Raw genomic sequence first — 26,176 nt, 5'->3', positions numbered from 1 at the left:
TTAGTGCCCTGTATTCATTTGGCCATTTAGTTACCCAGCAGATACGGAGAGGCGGTGGGAACAGCAGTGGTAGGCACTGCTGGCCGTGCTAGGAGTATCAACCCAAGAACAAAACGGTCAGAAACCTCCAGGTGCCCTTGGAACCTTACATGCCAGTGTGAGAAACTGAACAGCGGATGTGCAGTGTGCCCAAGGGGAACCAGTGCCACGGGGCTGCTCATTTTAGCGGAGGTGGAGGTGGAGGAAATGCCGGAGAGAGCCACATGACATCTGGGCAGCAGAGCAAGTTAGACGTACAAAGTCTGTCAGCCGGCAGGCATGTTCGGGGCTCTACGCACAGCAAAGGCATAGCCAGAGCCGGGGCAATGGTAGGCCAGAAAGGGCTGTGCTCCTCACAGGCTGGGGTTCTGCTTGGTGTCCCCCCCCCCCAAGCCTTCCAGCTCGAGAGCTCAGCCCTCTCTGTGCTTGCAGTGATCTCCTCTGACCTCCCAACTCCATGGCCACAGCTGCCCACACAGGGTGGCTCTCTCTCTGAAAACCAGCCATGCCCAGCTGCCACCAGACTGGGATGGTGACCTGGCTCCAGAGCTGGGTGTAAGGCCAGTGGAAAGTGGGTGAGGGGTTCTGCCACACAAAGCTTGCTGTCGCGTCGCTTCCGGCCCCATGGCTGCTCATGAGTTTCCCACTACAGAGTACGCCGTGAAAGTGACTGCGGCAGAGGCTGTGGTCCATCCTAGAGCTGCAGATGAGAAGGTGTGTGACCTCTGCTGTCCTCAGCCACCCTGGCTCACCAGTGGGAGGAAACAGAAAGCTCCAGTGAATTACCACACAGAGAGCTTTTCAGCCAACCCAGGTGCAAATTAGATCATTCTCGCCGTTTCTGCAGGAAGGTGTTTTTGGGGGGTGTTCTGAAGTCACTAGCCTTGGTGGTTCTTAGAACACAAATCTAATGTCTACAATGAAGTTGGTATTGCTGAAGTCACGTCTGTGGAGTCGCAGGCCTGCCAGCAGATTCCCTGAAAACCTTTTTCTGACTGCTCAGAGGGTAGAGGAGCCTACTCTCGAGCCTTGTTGCCAGGTCAGGCTTGGAAACATACTTCAGAGCTCAGCTGCACACCAGGGCCAGTGTCTCACTCATTAAAGATGAATTTGTATGTTCAACCTCAGGAGCTCGCTGGGCAGCTGTGAGGAACATGGCTGCCCGCTGGGCCATAGGGAGCCAGCTTGAGCCCTGGAGGGACTGGAGGTGAGCTCTCTGCAGGGTGCTTCCTCATGGCGCCAGCTACCCCTGACTTAGTTGCCTACATGTTTGGTGCATTTCTGGGCCTTCATTTCCTTAGCTGGAAGGTGAACATAGTGGGGTTAGAGAATCCAGTACAATCAGCGGCAGAAAGAACTCAGGGAGAGAATATGGTTCCTACTTAGGCCATGTATGGAGAGACCACCATGCCAAGGGCAAGGGAGTGATGCGGGGAAGAGTCAGGGCCTTTGGTCATGGCCAGGACTGCATTGTGGTATTTACGCTGCCTCAGTGTGGAACTGGGCAGATGACATCTAACAGAATCCGTTTCTTTAAGTGAAAAATGGGAATAGCAGTTTGCATCCCTGGCAGGGTGCGCCTCCGAGGAGCAGAGCCCCTGGCCTGGTTCCTGGCAGCTGGAACGGTACTTGCTGAGGGCAGGATCTGGCAGCACCAGCTGGGCCTGGACTTAGGTTCCCTGGTATACAGCGAGGCCCTGGCTGAGGCGCAGAGATGCAGAATGTGGAAGCCTGCTGGCCTCACAGCCTCGGGCATGAACCACCATCACCAATGATATATTTAGTGACACAAAGGTCAGAAATGCCATGCACTGGCTTCCCTTCTGGGCGGCAGGAGTTGTGTCTCTCGAGACCTGGCTGTCACCAGGCAGATGTATTCTTTTCTCTCTAGCAGTCTGGGAATTTGAGTGCAAGCGTGGCAGTTAGGAATCATGGTGGCTTCCTGTGTCCTCAGCCCTCTCTGAAGCCTGACGGCTACAACCCTTGAAATCCTGTGCACTCTGCTCTTGCAGCCCACCCACCCTCCACCTGCAGGCTCCTCAGCCTCCTCTATCGCCTGCCTGCCTGCCAGCCCACCCTTGAGTTCTGTTTCCTGTGGCAAGTGTGTCCTCCTTCCCTTTGCAATTTGGATGCTTCCTTGCCGGCAAGTTTTGATTGCCCCTCCTTTGTAGAGAAGTTCCCAAGATTCCCTTCCAGAACAGGCTGCTCTGTCCTTGCTGCTTCCAGAGAACTTTTCCTTGCTCCACTTCCAAATGCTCTACTGGGGTATAGGTTTCTTGTACTCAACAGAAACCCACAAAGGTACAAAGTACCCCTAAGACCACGGAGTGCCTGGACAGACCAGGAGATCAATAGATCTTTGTTCACACCGTGTGTTTCCAAATAGTCTTTGAGGCAGAAGGATTTGACATTATGCTCACCTTATTGATGAAGGAAAAATGAAAATAATATAAGGTCCAGAGATATTAACTTATTTGTCAGAGGTCACCTAGTTGGTAATTAGTAGAATGAGACTCGGGATCTTATTTGAAAGTTAAGGTAATCTGCAGGAGGGCCAGTAGGTGTTCGTTCTTGCTGGGGGATGGGTGGTCCTATGGTCAAGAATGGCATGTTGGACAGACAGATGAGTGACAGGTGAAAGAAATAATGAATGAAAAGATGAATTGTGAGTGTATGCACATGAATGGATAGAAGGAGGGGCATACAAATAGACCCACAGCTGGGTGGGAATGAGGTGGATGGGTTGTGGGTGGGTATGTGTGTGGGTAGGTGGATGGACTCACACGTGAGCAGATATACGGAGATGTGAAGGGATGGAGAAACGGATGGGTGAATGGTGGAGATGGAGGATGAGCGGCTATTCCCCTGTGAGTGTGTGTCTGTGTGCAGGAGGAGCAGTGTGTGTGCATGGGATGGGGATGGGTACTCAGCCTCCTGCACATGCGCAGAGGCAGGAGGAAGACATCTGGTTTCCTGCTGTCTGAATGGGTAGACTTGTGTTTCTGACTGTCAAGGCTAAGGAGGGTGTGCTGACTCCCATCACATGAAAACATCCTAGAAAATGGGTTTGAGAACTGAGGGCTTGAGGGCAGAGCAGAGGAGCACAAGGTGCAGAAAGTGAGATTGCCTGAGGCAGAGGGGGTCTCACAGGCAGAAGGAGAGGGTTAAGATCTAGGGTCAGAGGCTGGTCTTAAAGGAGAGGGCTTGGTAGAGAACAGAAAGCCATGGTGGCCAAGCTGGAGAGCTGTGTGACAGGACAAGCCTTGTCAGCCTTGCCTTCTCCACAACCACTAGAAGGCAGATAGAGAGTGGGGTCTGGCGTTTAGACCCTAGGACACGTGAGCATGCTATAATTGCATTCTGTTAAGGGCTGAGGGGAGGCTATTTCTCCCGGTCGCCAGCCTGGATGAGCGGTGTTGGCAGCGTGAGCACACTGTGCAGGGCAGCTTTGCTGGCGGGGGACATGGCACAGACAATGAGGTTTTCCTGAGGCCCAGGAAGGCCTTGCTTAGACTAGTTCTGCCATCTTCCTGTCATTTTTGCTACCATCCCCAGACTCTAGCAATGACCCAAGACTCCATTCCAGTTGCCTAGCAAGGGCAATAAAGGGACTGTGGGCATGAATGGCCGTCAGTGAGCTTGGCAGGACCTGGATAAGCCTTTGGCGCTGCAGTATGGAGCATGCTTTTCCAGCTGGAGCTAGGGCTGTTAGTTTGCACAAAGCACAGTAATGTGAGTTCCAGCCACCCCCCAGCTCTGTTCTAGCATTCCCCAGCACCAAGCTGCACCCCCCTGCACACACACACACACATTGGCCCAGCAATCTCCCTGGGAAACCAGGTCCCAGTGAGTGCCTGGTGTGCAGCTAACTGCTCATTACAGTCACGGCTGTGGCTAAGTATAGCTCCTGCACACACAAGACCAAGACAACAGGGAAAGCCTTTCCATAAAAAAAAAAAAAAACCCACATGCAGACAACCAGACAGCTGCACACGCATGCTCCCACACTCACGCACAGCAGTGGCCATGCACACACGGACACACACTTGCACCAACACAGTGTTTGCTATTCAACTCACTCATTCAGTAAATGTCGTTTGAGGGAGTAGGAGTGTGATCAAAAGCAAATGTTCTTGAGCCAGACAAAACTGCGCTTCCAGCCCTGACTGCACCATTGCTGCCCAGTTGTGACCTGGCTGACTTATTCAGATTCTCTGAGCCTCAGTTTCCTTTGTAAAAATTGAGAAGGCACCATGATGGCCAGTGAGATGCCTCGGTTGTTGTGCAAGTAGGAGGACCTGATTTTGAATCCTGGGCACCCACGGGAAAGTTGGGGTGCTCACACAAGTAGCTTTAACCCAGCATAGCTCCAGCTTCAGTGAGAGACCCCATCTCAAGGGAGTAGGGAGTGTAAAAGAGCCAACAAGACGCCTGATGTCCTGTGACCTCCATGGCACTTACGGACACGTATACTCACACACAGCACACGCATGGGGCTGGGGGAAGCACAACTATGTGTGACCCTTAGAGTCAGCATAGGGCTAAAGATGAGACACAAGGTATGTGAGGTGGGCGTGGCTCGGAACGTCAGTAGACAGTAGATGTTTTCATCTCCACTAGTGAGTCCTACTGTGTGCATGAGCTTGTGCTGGGAGCATTATCTAGAGCTGTTATCCTGGAGGGTTCTGTAACGTGATGGATGTCTGGTGCGCAGTGGGTGCTCAGCCGATATACTGTTTTATGACTGAACGATTGAATGTTTGGATGTTACATCCAAGGGTGGCCAGATGTCCTTGGAGCTTTCTCCTCCCAGGAGTGTCCACCCACATTTGTCCATCTCAAGCCAGTAAGCCGTCTGTGGCAGGAGCCCAGGCAGCCTCCACGAGCCAGCCTGCTAGAGTGGGTGGTGCTTGTTCAAGAAGCAGCCCCTGAGCTGCAGGCAGCTGGATGCTGGACCCCCAAACCAGAGTCAGCTCTGGACCTAGCTTGGGCAGACACAGGAGTTCCACAGGCTCTGGCAGAAACTGGTACAGATGTCAGATGGGCTGGGGCCCTTGGCTTGACACCTGGTGGGCTTGCATTTGCTGAGGAAGGGACTCGGGTCCAGCCTGGGTACAAAACAAGCTACAGGATTTGGAGCCCCTGTCACTGTTCCCAACCTTTGAATAAACCGACTGTTAAAGTGCCCAGGCCATCTCCTCCCATCACACCTCCTCAAAAGGAAAGTGACATTTCCTTGTGCTTTTTAAAGCCCAGACTGGCTGGGCCAGGCCTGGGTGTGGGGTGGGGAGGGAGTAGGTGGCACTGGGAGTCACACAGCCCATGTCTCTCCTCACCTTGAGTGATCTCAGGATGCTGGGAATAGACATGGTCTCATCAACTCCCCGTGCGTCCCAGATTCCAATGTTGGTGCCCAGGTTTCGAAGTCCCCACTCTAGCAACCATATCCAGGCTTTGGCTTCCTCGTTCTGTTGCTGTTCTGTCTCATGAATGGGCCAGATGCCATTGAACGACAGCACAAACACCTTAACTGGTCACCCTTCTCCCTGGAAAGGTACCCCGGTGACCTGGTGTCTACCTCCATGCGTGATACATGTCATGTTTATGTCTGATGGACATCGAGGTCTCTCTCTGTGTAGCAACTGCTCCTACTGTCAAGGAGATGAAAGGGGTTGTGTTCACTGCTAGTGAGCACAGGCGAACCCTCAGCTGGCACCCCAGTCACCAGTACAGACCTGGGTCTGCTCTCAGTCCCGGAGCCTGCTGACTCTGTGGGGCCTGAGTGTGCCTGTGATGATGGGGGCATAGAGAACGGTTAGGTTAGGGATGGTGTTTGTGGCCACTTCAGTCACAGATTTGTGAGGAGCAACAACCCTTTTGACAGTTTGGAGACAGATGTGCTATCATGGCAAGTGCGGGTGTGAACACAGACGGACGGCATCACCCGTGAGCCCGTGACTGTGTGTGCGGGTGTGGACACAGATGGACGGCATCACCCGTGAGCCCATGACTGTGTGTGCGGGTGTGGACACAGACGGCAGTGCCCGTGAGCCCGTGACTGTGTGTGCGGGTGTGGACACAGACGGCAGTGCCCGTGAGCCCGTGACTGTGTGTGCGGGTGTGGACACAGACGGCAGTGCCCGTGAGCCCGTGACTGTGTGTACTGTATGTGTAGACAAGAATACTGGCTCACCTTCTCAGAAGGTTGCAGGGAGAAGCTCCTGCAGAGAGATGCAGATGGGGGACTGAGGCACACGAATCAAGTCAGCATGCGTGTGTGCCCATGACTACACACATGCAGAGGCATAGATAGGAAAATGGCTTGTGACTATCAGTGCTCACTGGTTTGGGAAAGGGTCATTCTTTCTCCTACTAATTGGAGAGTTGGGTTGAGCCTTGAGGCAGAGCCAAGCAAGATGTGTGAGGCCAGCTACCTCTGAGACCATGCCTCCTTCCGTGCATCCTCGTGAAGACCAATCCAGAGCATGTAAATCACGAACCCCTCTCCAACTGGACTCGGAATGTGGATAGATGTTATTGTATGTAAATCACAGCTCAGTGGTGCTGTGTTAGTGTGCTAGAAGATGAGGCATGCATACCCTGGGAAGAGAAAAGAAGAAGAAGAAGAAAAAGAAGAAGAAGAAGAAGAAGAAGAAGAAGAAGAAGAAGAAGAAGAAGAAGAAGAAGAAGAAGAAGAAGAAGAAGAAGAAGAGAAGATTAGCTCACTGGGGAGGCTGGTTCAGATTTTAACCTCATCCGTGGGCGAGGGAATGACCACGGAGATGCTGAGAAAAAGGCATTCTAGGCAGAGGGCACAGCTGGTGTGGAGGGACTAAGGCAGACATGTGTCCAACACATCTGAGGAACATGTCTGAAGACGCAGGTGTGCGAGGGGAGAAAGAAGTGCACCTGGGTAGTAATGAAGGCTGGAAGGGGACGAAGGCTCAGATGGAGCAGGCGTTTCCTACAGGAGAAATGGGAGCTCTTGCTGCCTTCTCAACAGGGAAATGACACAGTTGAATATTGAATGTATGCTTTAAAGTTCATCTGGATGCTGTTGCACCAGAAATATTGGAAACTGGAAATGAGTCCGCAGACCATGGCCATAAGCCACGGGAAAGATAATGGGGTGGTGGGCTGCAGGAGTTGGGTGGGAAGGGCTCAGAGTGGGGGTGGGCCTGAGCAGACCCACCAGAATTATTTAGATTAAATGTGAGCTATGACAGAAAGAGGGATGTGAGGATGGCTGCAGGTTTTGGGGAAGAATGTCCTGGAAGGATGGAGAAGCCTGTGGGGGTGGCGGGTGCTCAGGAGTTTAGCTGCCAGGTTAAGCTTGAGTGAGGTACTAGAACACCACTTGGGGATGCCAGGGAGGTGGGCACAGGAGACCTGTATTCACGGGGAAGCCGTGGGGAGTGTGCTGAGTGATGCTTTCCCGGTGGGAGCCAGACTTAAAGTCACACCTGAAACAGCCCAAGGGGAGTGAAGGGGAGATGGAGAAGCGGAGTCAGGATGGCTCTCAGAAGTGTCCTTCAACTGTGAGGTTGGGAGCAGGGCATGGAGAAGGACCGGTTGGAGAAGTGGGGTCCCAGGAGTTAAACAGAAGGGACTGAGTGGTCAGAAGCAGCTGGTAGTGCACAAACCCCAGGGACAACTGCCCCCCATTCTCTGCCTCAGTTGGTCTTGCCCATCCCTGCAGCCTCTGTTGCGAACCGATGCTTCCGATTGGAAGCTTTTTAAAGCCCATTGGATATCTCGTCCACTCCCCGCTGGGGCCTTGTCACCGTATGCAGGTGCATTTTTCACTTCATGACTGCGTAATGAACGTCGGCTCACCTGCCAGAGATGCATCTGATTCCCCATTGGCAGTGTCCCTCCACCCTGCAAATGTCCAACAGCTATTTACAGCATGGGCGCGCTAACTAGTGTCCCTCAGAGGCCTGCCCTCTAGAGTCACCTTCAATTCCCTTCCCAAACGTGCACACACGCACGTGCACGGAGACTGGATCCCATATGACATGAAGTGGATGCTGGAGAGAGTCCATGTAGTGGACTCCTGATAAACCCCTTTTCTACCTCTTCCATGGAGCTTAGAGCCTCAGTTTTCTGATTTGCTGAGTGGGCGCTATTGAAACTACAGGCTAATGACCCAGTGTTTTGGGTTTTGCTTGTTTGGTGTGTGTGTGTGTGTGTGTTGCTCACATGAGAATCAAACTGGGAAGATGCATGGTAAATGGTAGAAGGCTGTGTCCATTGCCGCCACGGCGGAAAGACGAATGCCTTCCCTCAAGGGCATTTGGGATAGATGTGGAAACAGCGGAGAAAGAGTGAGTGCTGAGGCACAGGTTTGTTTTCAAACCCTGCCTGCCGCAGCCAAGCTGCACAGGGCTCTGCTGCACATGTCTCGGGCACACTGAATCTTTTCTTTTTCTACAAAATGGGGGGGGAAAGTTCCTAGAGAGACGTGAATACCCCTGCCCTCTACGAGCATGCCGTTAGGACAATGACGTTCAATGGAGCTTCGCGCTGCTGGGACTCGGGTGGCTGTGCGGATCTAGAGGGTGGCGTGTGCCATTCCTAGCCATCCGCTGTGGGTGTGTAACACCAGCAGGCCTGAGACAGCATGAGGAGGCCCAAAGCTGGAGTGTGAAGGAAGCCTGGTGGGAAGGCAGCCTGCTCAGGTGGGTCCCAGCACCTCCAGGTGTAGCCAGCGTTGTAAGGAGGCAAAGCGATGTGATCTGTCCCTTCCAGGGGGTGGAGTTGGAGAGGAAGGGGTGGAGGTGGATTTAGACAAGAGATAAATCCTTCTCTTGGAGGCATCCAAAGGCTGAGTGAGTGGCTCTGTCAGTGACTCACGGCAGGTGGTCACCGACAGAGTCTGTTCCAGGCTCACTAACAGTGGGGATCACAGAGCGCCCCCTCTGGAGGTCCCACTTCCTGATCTGGGGACTTGTTCATACTTACCTTATTCCTCTGGAAAAGGCTTGAGGTATGTAAGACACACCTCTAGATCAGAGCAGCAGAGGGTTAGCTGAGTTCCCAGGCAGCCAGCATGAAAGAACAGCCACTGACTCAGGGCTCTCAGACAGCAGGCAGAAGAGTCCACAGAGTAGGAGACACGCTCGTCCTGGCGTCTGAGGAAGGGTCTATGTGGGACACTAGTGTACTTCTGAGTTTGACATATTACCGGGAAGATGAGAGAAGGCCACCTGTTATTGCTACTGTCTGCCCCTCAGTGTGCTTTCCTGGAGGCTCAGGTGTCTTGGAACATGGGCCTCTGTCACTCTGCCTGCCTGTGGTTGACAGAGTTTAGTTGTGCTAAAGTCCAGATGGGTTCACGGGAGTCCATCTGGTGGGATAAAGGAGCTGATGAGATTCAGGGAAGCACGGGGCCACGAGGCAGAGTGGGAACTGACATACTGCTTGAGAACTTGACTTTTAGGGTCCTCTGAAGAAAATGCTTCACTGGGTTGCAGAGGTTTATATGGCCATGTGTGCAAAAAACCAGAAGAACAGGGCCTACCAGACAACCATTGGCTATTGGTGTCCTTCATCTTGTTACTGTGGTTGGCAGCTCTGGCTCAGCCCCCACTTATCCTGTGACCTTGTTTGTCCTTCACCCTGGCCCCAAGTTCTCCCAGTTCCAAGTCAGGCATTCAATGCAGAAAGCCGGTGTCTACCTCAGTGTTGGGTCTCGTCCTCTGGGGGACACCCCATCCTCTGGGGGACATCCCGTCCTCTGGGGGACATCCTGTCCTCTGGGGGACACCCCGTCCTCCGGGGGACACCCCGTCCTCCGGGGGACACCCCGTCCTCCGGGGGACACCCCGTCCTCCGGGGGACATTCCGTCCTCCGGGGGACACCCCGTCCTCTGGGGGACACTCCGTCCTCCGGGGGACACCCCGTCCTCCGGGGGACATTCCGTCCTCCGGGGGACACCCCGTCCTCTGGGGGACACTCCGTCCTCTGGGGGACACACCGTCCTCTGGGGGACATTCCGTCCTCTGGGGGACACCCCGTCCTCTGGGGGACATTCCGTCCTCCGGGGGACACCCTGTCATCTGGGGGACATTCCGTCCTCTGGGGGACACCCCGTCCTCTGGGGGACACCCCATCCTCTGGGGGACATTCGTCCTCTGCTGGCCATGCCCACCTAGCGTGACCCACACAGTGCAGACTGTGAGGCCTGTGCCTTCAGCTCTCGTGAGGACAAGGCTGTCTCCTGCTCCTGCTCTGTAGTTAGTGCGCAGGTGGTGACAGGAGCAGCACAGATTCAGGGGAAAAGGACAACGCGAGAAGTAGCACGTTCTCCCGTTAGCTCCTGCTCTAGCTCTTCTCCCCTTCTCTGGGAATCTGGGGAAAACAAACCCCTAAATGCTGTTTGACAAGGAACTGTGGCCTGACTCTTGTTTTACGGAATTTGGAACTGGTAGTCTGGGTGGTTTTCGCACTGCATAATTCTTCCCTGAATCTGGGAAGCCCCAGGCCTCAGGGCATTTCCCCCATGCCTCTCAATTGTGTTTTGGTTCCTGGAGTGCTTGTTGCTATCCCATTTTAAGGACCATATGACTAAATTCCCCAGAGGTTACCACCCTGCTGTCAGACTAGACGTGGCAGAGCTAGGATTCGAACTCTGTGCACCCTGCTGTCAGACTAGACGTGGCAGAGCTAGGATTCGAACTCTGTGCTGGATGGAAGCCACGTCCAGGCCTCTGCTATCTCAGATGACCTGCTTCCCAGGCTCTCTTCATGTGTCTCCTTGAATAGCAGAGCCATGTGAGGTATGAGTCTCATCTTGTCCCATAAACCCCACATTCGAGTCACCTGGGTCATAAATGAAAAGAACATTCTGCTCTCATTCATATGGCTTTGCGTGTGTACATCTGCTTCCTCAGTCTCCCCAAAGCCTCTAGTGCCACCCCTGTCGCACGAGTCTCCGCTCATCCCACCTCTTTTGACCCTCACCAGATTCGTCCTTGAAACGGGGAGGCGGAGACAGAAGGATTGCTGGTGCTTCTGCTGCCAGCATAGCTCCAGCTTCAGTGAGAGACCCCATCTCAAGGGAGTAGGGAGTGTAAAAGAGCCAACAGGACGCCTGATGTCCTTCTGTGACCTCCATGGCACTTACGGACACGTACACTCACACACAGCACACGCATGGGGCTGGGGGAAGCACAACTATGTGTGACCCTTAGAGTCAGCATAGGGCTAAAGATGAGACACAAGGTATGTGAGGTGGGCGTGGCTCGGAACGTCAGTAGACAGTAGATGTTTTCATCTCCACTAGTGAGTCCTACTGTGTGCATGAGCTTGTGCTGGGAGCATTATCTAGAGCTGTTATCCTGGAGGGTTCTGTAACGTGATGGATGTCTGGTGCGCAGTGGGTGCTCAGCCGATATACTGTTTTATGACTGAACGATTGAATGTTTGGATGTTACATCCAAGGGTGGCCAGATGTCCTTGGAGCTTTCTGTCCACACTCCCAGGGAGTCTGGGGCCAACCATTTGTCCTTGTTGCTAAGTCCCGGGGCCTTCCGACCTAGTTTGTCAGATGTCTACCAGGCTGTGCCCTAAGTAGACAGTCTGACCCCGTACACCGGGACCAAGGCTGGTCCCGTCAGCTTCTGTTCCTGTATGACTTGGTCACTCTGCTGAGCATTCACATAGCCTTCAGCTCATTCATTTCCCATGGGCTGAGCATTAACCAGGTTCTCTGAGGGATAATGGGGGTGTTTTGTGTTTCAGTTTCCATGGTGACCCCCAACTCAATGGCCCCATTCCATGGCTGTCGGCTGCCAGGCTTTTCTGTGTGTGCGAGATGAGCTGATGAGCAGTGGGTTGACCAGGTGGATGGTGAGTTGGGCAGGTTGTCTGAGGCCGACAACATATTTGAATGTCTCTCAGCTCATGCTTCCTCTTGCACCAGAGCGATCTCTCTCTCTCTCTCTCTCTCTCTCTCTCTCTCTCTCTCTCTCTCTCTCTCTCTCTCTCTCTCTCTCTCTCCTTCCCTCTCTTCCTCTTCTCTGCATTTATTTATCTATTGTGTGTGTGCACATGTGAGCCATAGCCTGCGTGTGGAGTTCAGAGGGAGTCAGTTCCTTCCTGCAGGTATGTGCACTCCAGGGATCAAACCCGAGTTGTAAGGCTTGGTGGGAAGCGCTTTACCAGACGAAACATGCCACTAGTCCCCGTATGTGGTCTTATTCCATCATTGTCAGCTGCGAGAAATAAGGTCTGCCAAGGACCGAGAACTACTCAAGGCCGCCCAGTTGAATTGGGACTCCAGTTCTGGCTGGTTGACCTCAAGGTCATGTCATTTCTTCTCAGCTGCTGCCTCCTTCAACAGTCCTGAGCTGCTTGCTCTTGGCCCAGGGAAGAGAAGGCGGGGCACTTGGAGTAAGAGACTTGGAAGAAGGTGGCATAGCAGGGCACTGACTAAGTAAAGGCTCAGTGCTCATGGCGATCAGAACCCAATGCCGGAGCCTACTGTGACATCTGGGGGGCTCGTCTCAAGAGTCTCTCAGTCTTAGGTGGCTCCTGCCATTGGCTGTGCCTCTGTCCCCACTCATGCCCAAAGAGTGGCTTTTCACAGAAGCCCTTGCAGGTGACCTCTGTCTCAGTGTCCTGGAGTCTCTAATAACCACATCTCTACAGTTTTAAGATCGAATCAGCTTAAGATCCATCCTAAGTGCAGTGGCATGAAGTAAGGGTGTGGGAGAAACAGCCTTTTAAGGATTGATGCATGCTAGGATTTGCTAACGCCCAAAAGGTGAAAGTAAGAGATTCATTTGAGGTGAAAGCACATGGCAACCGTTGCCACTTTAGGACCTCGCTGCACATTTATCAGCATGGCCTGGTGTGGGCGTGAGCAAGGAGAGACCCTGCGCGTGATTTAATGAGGGGTGGTGTCCATTCTGGCCCCCGAGTTCTGTGAGGCCTGAGCACTGTCTTTCCTGATCCTGGCCCCTCTGGATGGAGAATGCTGGTGATATGGAGGAAGGGCCCAACCAAAGATTCTGCACTGTGGACAGCCATTCCTCCCTGCTGGTTTGCTTAGGGGCTCCCTTTAACTCCCACGTGTCTGCTCTTTCTCCTTGGGCTGGTGTGTGAGTGACCATTTCTGGTGTGGAAAAGGGTCTGAACCATGGAATGAATCTCCAGGTGGTCACTGACACACTAGTCCAAGACTGATCACTACAAGAGATGGCCTGCCCGTGTGTACACATGCTACAACCCACACACGCACATACTTATTCTTGTACATATCTGTCCCTTGTACACAAGCACACCATAGACAACACATGGCTCATATATGTGCACACTCATGCATATATTCTATATCGCATATACAGCCCTATGCACGTACCATTCAGTACAACATAGATGCGTCCACACGCCTCACACGCCTCCTCAAGTATACTTCTACAACACACAGGAATCCCATACACTATACAAAGCCACCACTTAGAGCTCTTGCTGAGCCTAGAGAGAGTCCATATATACTGGTGACTTTTTTACCATGCACACACCAGCTCTGATATTTTTGTTTTGCTTTGTTTTGTTTTTGGCAATCCCACCACACAGACTTTCCAAACATGGCACACTCTGCCGTGCACATACACTCCCCAGTTCGTACCACCTCAGAGCTCTGCAGGGAGCGCCTTCTGCCTACTACTGCCTGAACAGGTGCCAGCAGGGGAGGAGTATGGGGCAGGAACAGTGGTCAGGACCCAAGCAGAGCACTGGGACCTCCCAGGGCTTGATGCAGATAAAACAAACAAATAGAATTAGACCTCATGAGCTCCCCAATCCTGCAGCCCTGGCCAGCCCAGCACACTGTGGGTGTGCCCAGCCTAAGGAAGTCCGGATGAATCTAATTCAGTTTCTAAACCCAACTCAAACTGACAATTTATTTAAGACAATTGACCGTCCTGTCTGCTCTGCATCAGTGCCTTCTAATGGACGCTGTGCACCCCCATGGGGCAGATTCCGGTAGGCAGCAAGCCTGACCTGCAGTTTCCGGGGGCCTGAAGCCTAGATGTAGGCCGGGGCTCCCCTGATTAGTCATCGTGGGCTCCCACTGCCTGGGACCTTGATACCCCTTAGAATCCTCAAAAGGGACCAAGTCTAAGTCTTCACTCTCACCTTGGGGAGGCCAGAGTGGTCGAGGTCATACGGGAAGTTAGTGGTCAGATTTTGTCAGTCCTGTATACTGTGTTATAGCCGGACACTTGTTCCTGAAATGCAGATGGGAAAAAGATGAATCCACACAGTGAACCCCTGAACAGCTCTGAGAGAGAAGCACAATTTTCTGAAGACTACTGTGGTGTAAATAATTCCTAAATGAAAGTCATAGCACATATTGGTCATTTTAATAGATAGTAGGGTGCCTTTCTGATTTGTGTTCCCAGGGGTGTGGCTGTGATAAAAATAACTTGCTGATTTATAAAACGTCTTAAGTCAATAGATCCCTAGTAGGTTTGTCTGACTTTACAGCCAGCAGCCTTACCACCCTGGTTACCATAGAAATGGGATGCCTTGCTCTGTTGCTATGGCTACCACTTTCTAGAACACAATTGGTGGGTCTCATGGTTTGTGATTTGGTTCTGGAAAAAATAAAATAAAATAAAAAGAGGCAGAAACTACCAGCTTGTGTTTGTGCGGCAGCATCAAGTCATCACAGCTGAGTGCCCTAAATTCGACAAGGCAGCCGCTGCGCTAGCCAGGTTGGGGCAGCTACCTCTGGGCTGCCTGACAGAGCCCTTCGTCCTCAGGTCATAGTCCCAGGAGGGATCAGCTGACCTGGTCCTGGATATGGTGGGACTCAGCTGCTCCGGGGATGGGCTGGAAAAAGGAGCAAGCATCAGGAATGGCAGTGTGAGGGTGGCAGGGAAGGCTGAGGGGGCAGAGAGGCAAGGCAGGCTGGAGCTGCCAGAGCTGTGGGAAAGTCAGTAGCCCCCTAGCGGGGGACCAGGAGCGGGAACTGCAAGGAGGGGTGGGGGAGGGCTCCAGAAGCAGAGCGGCTGGGCCCAAGTGCCTGCAGTCTGTGTGTGTTCCTGGAGAGAGGCATGGAGGAGGTTGTATGCTACGTGGTTCGGTCACCACTCTCCCCACGTGCTGCTCTGGGTGTGTACACGTGAGTTGTTTGTGTGCACACAACCAGAGCGTAGCTGGTTGGGGTGAGGTGACATGTCTTGTTAAGGTTTCTGTGGGTTGCTCACATCCTCTGTGTGGTCCAGGCACCGAGTTGGATTCTCCATGCCTATGCAGTTGTGTCTGAGCTTAGAACAAAGGTTAGGTGTGTACTCTGGGTTATCGAGTCTGTGGTCTGTGGGTGACTGTTGGCACACAATTCACATAGAGCACAGACCCCAGTGCTTGCCCTGTGGGTGACAACCCCAGCATTGTTCTGGAATTTGCTGTCCTGGGCCTATCAGGCAGAGTTTGCCTTCCTGTCAGGGCCAGTGACATCACGCCCCACCTCTCCCTCTTAACTGTGCTCTGAATACTGTGAGGTCTTGTCTACCAGGGCTCAGCACGGCTACAGGCTAGGTAGGATGCAGCCTGGACCCCCCAAAGACACGCTCGTCACTCGTTCGTCCTCAAAAGGCTGCTTCTGCCCCAGAGTTACTGAGTCCGTTCTCCAAGGCCTAGGATCCACTGGAGTGTGGCTATGATCACATCTGGCTGGTTCTAGTCGCCTCTGCCCTTCATCGGTTTCAGGGAAGATCACAGTCTGCTCTTAGTGGGTCTGGGAAGTGGGGGCCATCCTCGGCATGGAACCATCCAGTTCTGATCCAAGGCTGGCTTCTCAGTGAGCGAAGCACAGGGAGCGCGGTGGTGAGAGCGCACAGTGTCTGAGAGAGCTCCGCACCTCTGTCTAACCTCCCTTGCTCTCTTTGAAGCCTCACTTTTGTCCCCAAACCTCTTTGTTCCTGGCTTTCCTTTGGACACAGTAGAGATATGCGACCTGTTCTACCAAGACAGTACACACAGTAGGTCCTCGAACTTTGGTAGTTTTTTTCTCTCTCCTCCCAACTTTGGGTCAGGCAAAGGAAGGGGTTATTTTGGCTTTGACGGGGCCTTGGCTGCCCTCCTATTAGCCCCTGAGCTCTGTAGAACACTGGAGTATCTTGGCAAGCCAGAATTAGCTTCTTCCACAGACCCCGAGTCTTCAGGGTCCTGCTTGTGGCAGTAAAGGCTGAGAAAGCAGGTGTGCAGGGAATCTAGCACGCTCTTCCTGGGGGTGGAGTCTTCTGTCTGGCTCTAGTCTGGTTCTTGCTTCCCACCCTCTAGCCTCCATTCTTTGTACAATGAGGCCTAGGCTACACCTTGAGCCTGGATAACCATGGGTTTTCCTGTACTAATTGTGTGTGTGCGTGCACGCGTGTGTATGTGTGTGTGTTAATTTCTGGTATCATCCTTAATTCATTCCCTTATTTATTTTATTTTATTTTTTTAAGACAACATCTCTCACTTGGCCTGGGGCTCACAGATTCAGCTACACTGGTTGGTCAGTAAGCTCTAGAAATCCATCTGGCTCTGCTCCTCAACTCTGCGGTTACAAGCACATGTCACCACACTTGACACTTTCCTTTTCTTGCTTTTCAATGATTGTTTTATTTGTATTTTATGTGTATGAGTGTTTGTCTGCATGCATGTACATGCACGTGCATACCTGGTGCTTGTGGAGGCAAGAAGAGGGGCACTGGATCCTCTAAGAATGAAGTCGCAGAGGTGAGCTACTATGGAGGTTCTGGGAATTGACCCTAGGCCCTCGAAAGCACAGTGGGTGATCTTAACTGCTGAGCCATCTCTCCATGCCCAACTCTGTTTTAAACATAGGTTCTGGTGATGGAACCCCAGGATCCACGTCTGCATGGCAAGCTCTATGCCAACCATGTCCTCTGCCTCTCTATGCTAATCTTAATAAGACCTGGCCTTATTCTGGACCTCCTTGTCCCTGTGAAGATCAGTGCCACGAGGGGACAAGTGAGAGGAGGGCTTTCAGGCTTTGCGGATCTCCTGGGAGATCAATGCCTGCCGGGGCTATTCTCACGAGCCTTTGCAAACACTAACAAGCCATCGCTGGAGACAGACTCATGGCCTCCCTGGGATGGTGTAGAGATTCCTTGAGGAGAGCCTTGGCAGGCTGCCTCCTGAGTACCACAGTTGCCAGTGGGAGCCTCGCCCCAGGGGAAGGGCTATCAACGGAGCAGTGAGGATGCATGGGATCAGGCATGAACACAGTGTTCATGGCCAGAAGTTTCTCGGGAAGAAGGACCCTCGGGTGCAAAGCCACCAGAGGAGGTACATGTGGCAAGAATGTTGGGTACATGTAGGGTGAGCACCCCGAGAGATCAAGTGCAGCCAGGGCACGGTGATCCTGGTGTACCAGGCTAATGACTCCGGGTTTTTCCCTGTGGGCAGTGTGGTAGCCGGCATGAGCAGCTCTGGGACCAGTAGCCCTGTGGCTGGGACTGAAGCCTAGAACCAGCTTTGATAGCAGTGGTCCTGTTGAGAGAGGATACAGAGGAAAAGGGTATGGCAGGGGTCACTGCATGGGGAGTATGGCCTGCCCCTGGGGAATCTAAGCTGTGAAGGCCAAGTTTCAGGAAGAGACCCAGAGGAAGTCCAAGTCCAAATGTATAGCAGATGAAAACGCATTGGTGCCTTGGAAGGACTGCCGCTCCGGCTGAGCAGGGGTTGAAGGTACATGGCTCTTCCTGCCTCCACTTTGCTGTCCTGCTTTGTCCTCCATGCATCCCAGGTCTGGAAGAGCTGGATCCCGAAAGAAGAGCTTCCTGGATTGAGAAGACTTCTTTTCTATCCTGCTTCCCTCAGCTTTTTCCAGCCCCGAAGGCTTCACAGGGTGCAGGGACTCATACTCAGCCCTCTGCTTCATTCTGTCTTTGTGTGTGTCCTCCTCCTTAGCTGAACAGGGAGCTCCCTGAGAGCTGGTGTCTGGGGAAGCGTGGTGGGAAGAAAGGATGGATGGGTGAACCAAAGACTGGTGAGCAGTATATGGGCAGGGAGAAGTAAGGAGTGGAACAGAGGATAGAAGGAAGGATGAGTGGATAGATGGATGAGTGCATGGATGGAGAAAAGGATGGATAAATGGGCAGACGGAGGGAAAACAGAAGGAAGGGAACAAGGACGGAAAGAAGATGGGTGGATGGCAAGGAGACATTGGTTCATGGAAGGATGCAAATGGATTGCATTTGATAGTAGCCTGTGAGAAGAGGTTCTGAAAACTGCATTGCTATTAAACTAACAGGATGCTAGCATCTGTGAGCAGCAGCTTACACGGACTCTTCCTGTCTGTGGGCTCGGGGAGCATGCGGCATCCTCTCATGAGACTGCTGTCAATCTATAACACCGTCTTTCCTACTCTCCTCTCCTCTCCCTGATGCTCAGAACATGATCTGGAGAATCCTCTTAGTTCTTGGTGCCCAGATCTTTTGGCAGGTTGGGCTCCAGGACTCAGGGTTTTGGTTAACCCAACCTAGCAATTCTGGGCCTCCCAGAGCACATGGGATGGAGAGGAGTACCAGGGTTAACCCAAACTAAGGCCAAGGCACTTGACTTCCTGCTGCTAATTGCGGGGTGTGTGTGGGGGTGTCTTTAAGTAGATGAAGTGGAGTCAAAGGAAACAGACACACCTCCCAAAGGCCCGGGTCCAGTAGAGTGGTTTCCTTGTGTTTCTTTGCACACCTCAGTCCCAGTCTCAATCAATGTAGCTAAATGCCATGACAGACGCCTCAGAATTCAGCGGCTCACCAAGCTTTTGGCTATTTTCTTTTGTTTTTATTTTTCATCAGAGTCTTTATTGACAGCTCATCCTAATGTAGCCAGGCTCCTTCCCTCTTATGATTTGGCTGGCAGCGGGGAAAGGAGGAACAGGTGAACAGGGATGCAGGCTTTGCAGACCTGGATCAGCAGCAGCACTTACCCCTCAGGGCTCCGAGGAGGCTAGGTAGGGTTGCAGGTTGGCCTGGGTTGTGCTGAAGGAGCTCTGCATGGCCTGCTCCTCATGTGGCAGTGTGCCTGGGCCCAACGCAACACAGGCCAGGTTTCTCCACCCTGAGCGGGAAGCCTTTACTCTGACACCTGTGTTTCTCGCCCACAGTATGTGGCCTTGGCCTCCCTCTTCTTCATCCTGGTCTCCATCACAACCTTTTGTCTGGAGACCCATGAGCGGTTCAACCCCATCGTGAACAAGACGGAGATTGAGAATGTTCAAAATGGCACCCAAGTGCGATACTACCGGGAAGCAGAAACCGAGGCCTTCCTCACCTACATCGAGGGCGTCTGTGTGGTCTGGTTCACCTTCGAGTTCCTCATGCGTGTTGTCTTCTGTCCCAACAAGGTGGAGTTCATCAAGAACTCACTCAATATCATCGACTTTGTGGCCATCCTCCCCTTCTACCTGGAGGTGGGCCTCAGTGGCCTGTCTTCCAAAGCTGCCAAGGACGTGCTGGGCTTCCTGCGCGTCGTCCGCTTCGTGCGCATCCTGCGCATCTTCAAGCTGACCCGCCATTTCGTGGGCCTTCGGGTCCTGGGCCACACGCTCCGTGCCAGCACCAACGAGTTCCTGCTGCTTATCATTTTCCTGGCCCTGGGTGTGCTCATCTTTGCCACCATGATCTACTATGCTGAGAGGATAGGGGCGCAGCCCAATGATCCCAGCGCCAGCGAGCACACACACTTTAAAAATATTCCCATTGGCTTCTGGTGGGCTGTGGTGACCATGACGACACTGGGCTATGGAGACATGTATCCTCAGACGTGGTCTGGGATGTTGGTGGGAGCGCTGTGTGCTCTGGCAGGAGTGCTGACCATTGCCATGCCAGTGCCCGTCATCGTGAACAATTTCGGGATGTACTACTCTTTAGCCATGGCTAAGCAGAAACTACCAAAGAAAAAAAAGAAGCATATTCCACGAGCACCACAGCTGGGATCTCCCAATTACTGTAAATCTGTCGTAAACTCTCCTCACCACAGTACTCAGAGTGACACATGTCCGCTGGCCCAGGAAGAAATTTTAGAAATTAACAGAGCAGGTAGGAAACCTCTTAGAGGCATGTCGATCTGACCTTTAACCTCTGCCCCCTGTAGCAATGATTCCAGATTCAGTCAGACTGCTTCCTTAGTTCCGTGGGTGACCCAGGACCCTGTGCCCAATCTTGAGGTGTGGAGCCTGGGGCCCCAGGGAGAAGCTTGGCGGCCAAATTCGGAAGTCAAGAGCTTGCTAGAGGAACCTTACTGGTGGCTCTGGGTAAGGAGGTTGACGTGGTTGGTCTCATGAGTTCTGAAGAGACCCCCACATTTGCTGAGGACTCTTAGCAGGAGCCCAGAGGCTGCTGCTTGGTCAGGAGGAGTCAGGCATAAGTCTCTGACAGGCTACTGATCTGTGGTGGGCAGGGAGGGAGTGGGTGTGATTCAGAGACACCACACAGCCTTTGATTTGGCCTTTAACATGGATGCCTTCAGGCTGTGGACTGGCAGAGTGGTACATGAGATCTGGCCAGCCGGGTCCCTGCAAAGGCAGCAGTCACGATTCTCAGCCCGAGCAGAAGCTGTCTCTGTAGCTGAGTAGACTCCTGCTCCGTGAATCCAGGTCTTTGCTAGGAGTAGCCCCGAGCCTGTGACAAGCTTACTTACCCCCTAGCATGCCAAACCAACTCATCCTCTGCCACCACTAGAGCTTAGCACTTATCTTTAGGATTCTGTTGAGTGACTCTGGCTTTCACGTTGTCTGTTTGGGTTGATGGTCCAGTGGGAGTTTCTGGTGACCTTCTGATGGAAGAGGCTGGTGAGCAAAGGCCTAGAGGGGGGCCACACCCCGGGCAGCGAGGATGAAAGCATTAGGGACCAGCAACAACCTCCCACCACTGAGAGTTGTCCCCGTATCTAGCAGTAGGGACTGCAGCAGCAGCAATACAAGACATCCCAACCGCTTACCCACGAATTCACTGGGAGATGGGGTGGGGGTGGGGAACAATACTAGTCACCGAGGGATATATTCTCATATTCCATGGCTAGTGGTTCATTATGGGACTATCTCAGTTTTATGAGAACCTGCACATAGCACATAAAGTTGACCATGGGGCTCTGGTCTGAAGATGAAAACCCATAGTCTACCTCTACCCATGGAATCCCATTGGCTACTCTGAGGACACAGGGATCTCCAAGGAACAGATGACCCAGAGAAGAATGGTGGCACTGATCTAAGAGGCGCTTGGTGAGTGTGAGGTTGGTGTGTGCTGTTAGATTCATTTAGTCTATGGAGAGCACCCCATGCCTGGGTCTCCCAGGGGGCTGCCAGCTAGCTCAGCCTCAGGTGAGACAGTCTCTCTTCCATGTGGGTGACCTCACTCAGTGGGTGATTGATGTCCTTCACTACTGTGTGCTATCTGATTCACCTTCCCATCAAAGTCCTTTCTCCTGCTGGCTGGAGCAGCCTGAGCAATGTGCCATGGCCTACTTCTCCGGCCATGGGTCATTCCAGCCCTTTCACCCAATCCCATGCCCTCTCCTTTCTGAGACTGCTGTAGGCACATAAGTAAAATGTAACTTGTGTTCTAGACCTACTGGTCTAGCCATGTCTCCATTCATGGGAAGCTCCAGGCATAACCTTTAGTTTTGAGTTAGTTTTACCCCAGGAGCCACCAGCAGGGCAAGGACAGTTTCCTCAGCTCTGGGTGAGTCCCACTGTGCACCCCGGTAGGAAGTGCTCAGCCAGAGGGGCATTACATGACCCTACTCAACCCTTCAGATTCATCTTCCCCAACACTGTCAGTCAGTATCGGTGCTCTAGACACGGAGCCCCAGGTCAACCCATTGGTGACCCCAGCTCATTCTAGCCAAGCAGAGATTGCTCTGCACACCCAGTGACATAATTTCCCATGTACTGAGGGTGCACATGCACATGCATGCGCGCACGCGCATACACACACACACACAAACTCAGCTAGTCCTAGGGATATTAGCTTTTTCCTTGTGTTGCTGCAGCAGATCCACAGAGCCTGTGAATTCCTGTGAGGTTTCCTCTGGGTTCCTCAGCCCTTCCCCTGAGAGCACCTTGCCCCTGGCTCCAGGTTTCAGGAACACAGAGAGCTCTGGTTTGGGCAGTCTTATGACTTGCTCTCCAAGCTCAAGTTCCTTTCCTTCTTGCCTCCTCCGCACACACTATTCCCGTCCCTTTCCCTTGCTGTTTGGTGCTGTCCTGATGCTCAGCCCAGCTCAGCCCCTCAGCTCTAAGGTTCCAGTCCCACCTAGAGCCTCATCTTTCACCGGAACACTGCTCACCTCCAACACGAGTGAGACCAGGCTTATCTATTGTCAGGGGCACATGAGGTTCCTAGGCTTGTCTTCAGCATCCTTGTGCCACATCTCCCTTCTCATTCAACCCCTGGATGGGCTTGGGGTGGAGGTGAGAAAGGGGAGAAGCCAGAGTTGGAGAAGGCACACATGGTGAGTAGAGACAGACCTTATGGGGATGTGGGCGATGAGGTCCTGTGGGGTCCTTCAGCAAAGACAGTCGAGCAGGCCCTTACCCAGAGTTTTCTCTACTTCCATTTTGAACTCTTGGGCCAGGGACTGAACCACAATGCTGGGCTTCCAGCTCTCTCCCCTCACCTCCACATCTCAGTCACTGCTGAAGCCACAGTTTGTCTGTCCCAGGGACATGGTGATCTCTTTCTTTGGGCCATGATTTGAATGGCCTCAGTATTTGTGGGATCTTCCCCGAGGGGCTGCAAGGATTCAGATCTCACCTGGTCATGGGAGGCACAGGGAGGGAGTGTCTGGGGCTGAGCTCCCTGGAGAAGCTGCCCTTCTCCTGGAAGGGGCTCCCTTCCCCATTTACAGTGGGGTCAACCACTTGCTCTGGGTAGCTTGGAATGTCTGTTGTCCCCCGTCCTACCATGTCCATTCTTGTGTGTCTTATCGTGTCTGCTCCTTTGGGGTGGGTCAGTCCTTTGTGGTGTGGAGTCCAGGGTTCTAGGGTCCCAGCATAAGGGGTAAAGAGGGTTGCAGGTGGCCAGGTCTGGTTCCCTCATTGCCTGGGAGTATGCGGAGCCAAAGTGATGTCTCAGAGACACCCCCTCCCCCCCAGGAGCTACGGCTGCAGCCTCAGGGTATTCTTTGTGGGGAGAGCCTCAGAATCTAAAGTCCCCTCTCTTTGGGCCCTCCAGCTGTCCTCTCTCAGGCTACAGCACTTGCCTGGGACTAGGGCTAGGCCTCGAGGGAGGGAGGGTGGCAGTATTGGGGACAGAATTGATGGGGCCAGATAGGTGGTTAAAGAGAATCCAGCTGCAGGGTTAGCAGTCTGGACCCCGAGTGGAGCCCACACTGCCCAAGTGGGCAAAGGGAAATCTGAGAAGAAATGAGATGACTTTGAATGGCCGGCATGGGTGCTCTTTTCTGTGTTGTTCATATCCCCTCCCCCTCTCCGCTAATCACGTCTCTCTCTCTCTCTCTTGTTTTGTTGACTGAGTTTGGTGGTCCCCATAACTGTCTCTCACAGCTTGTCCCCCTTTAGCCTGAGATGTTTCCCCTGAGTCCCAGCTGAGCAGACCCCTCTGGGGCAAACCCAAGGCAATGTCCAGCCCAACTAACCCCTGTCCAGTCCTGCGTGCGCCTGGTGGTGCCCGCTGCTGGTGTGAACAGTAAGTACGTCAGAAGTGTCTGGAGATGGCAGAAAAGCAGGCCTGCTGACAGAGGGCCTGGCCATGTAGGTTCTCCTTGCTCCAAAGTTTTAAAAAAAATGACCCTGTCACAGACGTTCATCTCCGTTCATTTCAAAGCCTTGAAATCATCTCTGAGACGCTGCCCATGCTGCCATTTCATCACCGCGGGCCTGTGGGGTAGTGGCATTCTGGGGTCCTGGGCCAAGGCAGGCAGACCCAGGTCGGTGAGAGCAAGTGGGAACCTGGGCTGCTAGCTGCCCTTTCATTCCAGGAGAGACGAGCAGGTGGGTGGGGACTCAGCGACCTTGCACCCCGTGGCGTTTCTCGTGGTTCCTCAGGTTTAGACAATTGGCCTCTTTAGTTATTTTCTCTTCTGGCCATCCGCACTGAAGTTTGGAACTGGAGAATGGCCCACTTGCTGACAGCATCTTCATCTACAGGTAAAACAACAGCCATTCAGCCATAGATCCCTTTCCAAAGGTTGAGGCTGAGAGAAAAAGCAGGCTCCGGGGACATCCTGGAAACTGTCCCATGTTGTCCCCCTAGATTCCGGACGGCTGTTCCTTGCCTCTGCCCCACTTTTTACAGTTCAAGATGGGAGCCCAGGGGTAGGGAGTATGTAGGCAGAGACCCAGCGTCAGAAGAGGGGGTCTTGGGCTGCGCTGTCTCTATGGAGGCAGAGGCAGAAAGAAACAGTCACTGACCCTGGACAAGAAGAGCAGGCTGTGGACGCCCACTCAAGAGCATCTTCGCCAGCTGGAGAAGATGCACTTGGAAGCCACTAATGTTCCCCTGAAGGAAAAGTCATTCGAGGCACATGGACCCCAGCTTCCAGCCCCCTTCCTCCCCATACCACATCCCCCATCACCCCAACATTGTCCTTCCAGCCCACAGAGCCTCCATGAGGGAGACAAGAGCCAAATGGAACGTAAGGGAGGACATGCATGTCCGTAGGCACATGTGTGTGCCCACAGACACGCTCCATTGCTAGGCAGCCCCCAGCTGGTCACATGGTGCCAGAGTTTCCCTAGGAACTGGCCTTTCTGGTTCAGAGTCAATCAGGAGCGAAGGCCCTGGGATCTTCAAGGAATGCACTGTACGTGAAATGCCTTGCCATCTTGTACGACAGACTTTTTTAAGTTCCAAAATTATGATGGGAAACTTTTTTTTGGATTTGCTTTATGAATAAACCTGATTGGTCCATTTCTCTTTTGACTGACTGCCTCTTTGTAGTGACATGACGTACATGGTGGTGATACCACCCACGTGCACGCCACGTGTGTGCACGCAGGATCACTCCTGCGTGTAGTTACGTGATGTGAACAGGATCATGGGAGAGGGTCAAATCCAAGGGGACCCCCCCCCCAGCTTTCCTTCAGAGAGCCACCCCTAACACATTCCCAGGTTGGTTTCCTTCCTTCCCCAACAGGCTCCCATATGAGGCTTCCCCCATGTGCAGCATTTGAGTGGGTTTCACTGTGGCAGAGTCCCCAAGAGGGACAGAGAGAGGGGGACAAAGGTCAGTCAGAGTCACCTCTGCCATGTGCTGAAGGCCTCCAGATCTTTGAAGTTAAGAGGGCCAGGGTGCCTGCCTGTGGCCACATTTTGCCTTCCAGCATACGTGTCCCCCTGTGACTCCCTCCCAGGTTCCTCCTTAGGCCACTACAGAGGCCAAGCCTCAAATTTCCCCCCACCCAAGGCCATCAGCGTCTGTTGCCTCCTGCACACCCATTTGCTCTGCTTTGCCAGGAATGCTGGCAGAAGGGACAGCAATGGGAGCCCCTCCCACATCCCTGTCCAGCTCTCACTGCCTCATGCATATGCATATATCTTTGTTGTGCAAGCTGACAGGTCCCCTGGAGGGGTCTGTGGAGACACTGTGTGATGTGTGTGGGCATAGTATAGGTCTGCATGGGGACAGAGCAGATGGAGGGGTCTAATTGGGTCTGTGAGGGTACACAGGAAATTAATCCGCATGGAGAAATGGAGTAGATCGATCAGATCGGGTCCTTAGAGGGGCGGCGAAACGTGTACCCAGGCATAGTCAGTATGAGGAACGGGAAACTGAAGTGACCTGATTGGGTCTTTGTAGAGACAGTACAGGTGTGTATAGGACGTAGTTTCAGAGGCACCTGTGTGAACAGCGTAGAAGGTGTGATCAGGCTTAATCTGGGTAGAGGACAGTCTCAGAACAGATCGGGTTCCTGTGAGGACAAAACAGAGGTATGGCCAGTTTAGTTACTATGAGGCACAACATGGTAAAACAGGGGGGCAGTGTAAAATATGTGTCCAGGCAAGCCTGTTGAGGGGATGGGGAATCTGAGGGACAGGAATCTGTGATTACAGGAAAGAAGGTGTGATCAGGCCTAGTCTGTATGGGTAAAGTTATAGAGGCACCAGAGTTGGTCCCGTAGGAACAGAGAAGAAGGCTAGGGCACCTTGA

General features: G+C 53.0%; 1 protein-coding gene across 2 annotated transcripts in view; it reads left to right on the top strand.

The window, feature by feature from the left end:
• The window catches only part of Kcnc1 (potassium voltage-gated channel subfamily C member 1), a 41,672-nt gene that overhangs the window by 11,531 nt on the left and 3,965 nt on the right, over positions 1–26,176 (top strand). For both annotated transcript variants that reach the window (XM_057756134.1, XM_057756135.1), the window contains exon 2: positions 19,170–20,103. In XM_057756134.1, coding sequence (XP_057612117.1) covers positions 19,170–20,103 — 934 coding nt within the window. The remainder of the gene's footprint in view (positions 1–19,169; positions 20,104–26,176) is intronic.

The sequence above is a fragment of the Chionomys nivalis genome, chromosome 23 (assembly GCF_950005125.1).
Source record: "Chionomys nivalis chromosome 23, mChiNiv1.1, whole genome shotgun sequence".
Lineage (NCBI taxonomy): Eukaryota > Metazoa > Chordata > Mammalia > Rodentia > Cricetidae > Chionomys > Chionomys nivalis.
Note: the sequence above shows the minus strand (reverse complement) of the source record. Positions and strands in the feature narration are given on the sequence as shown.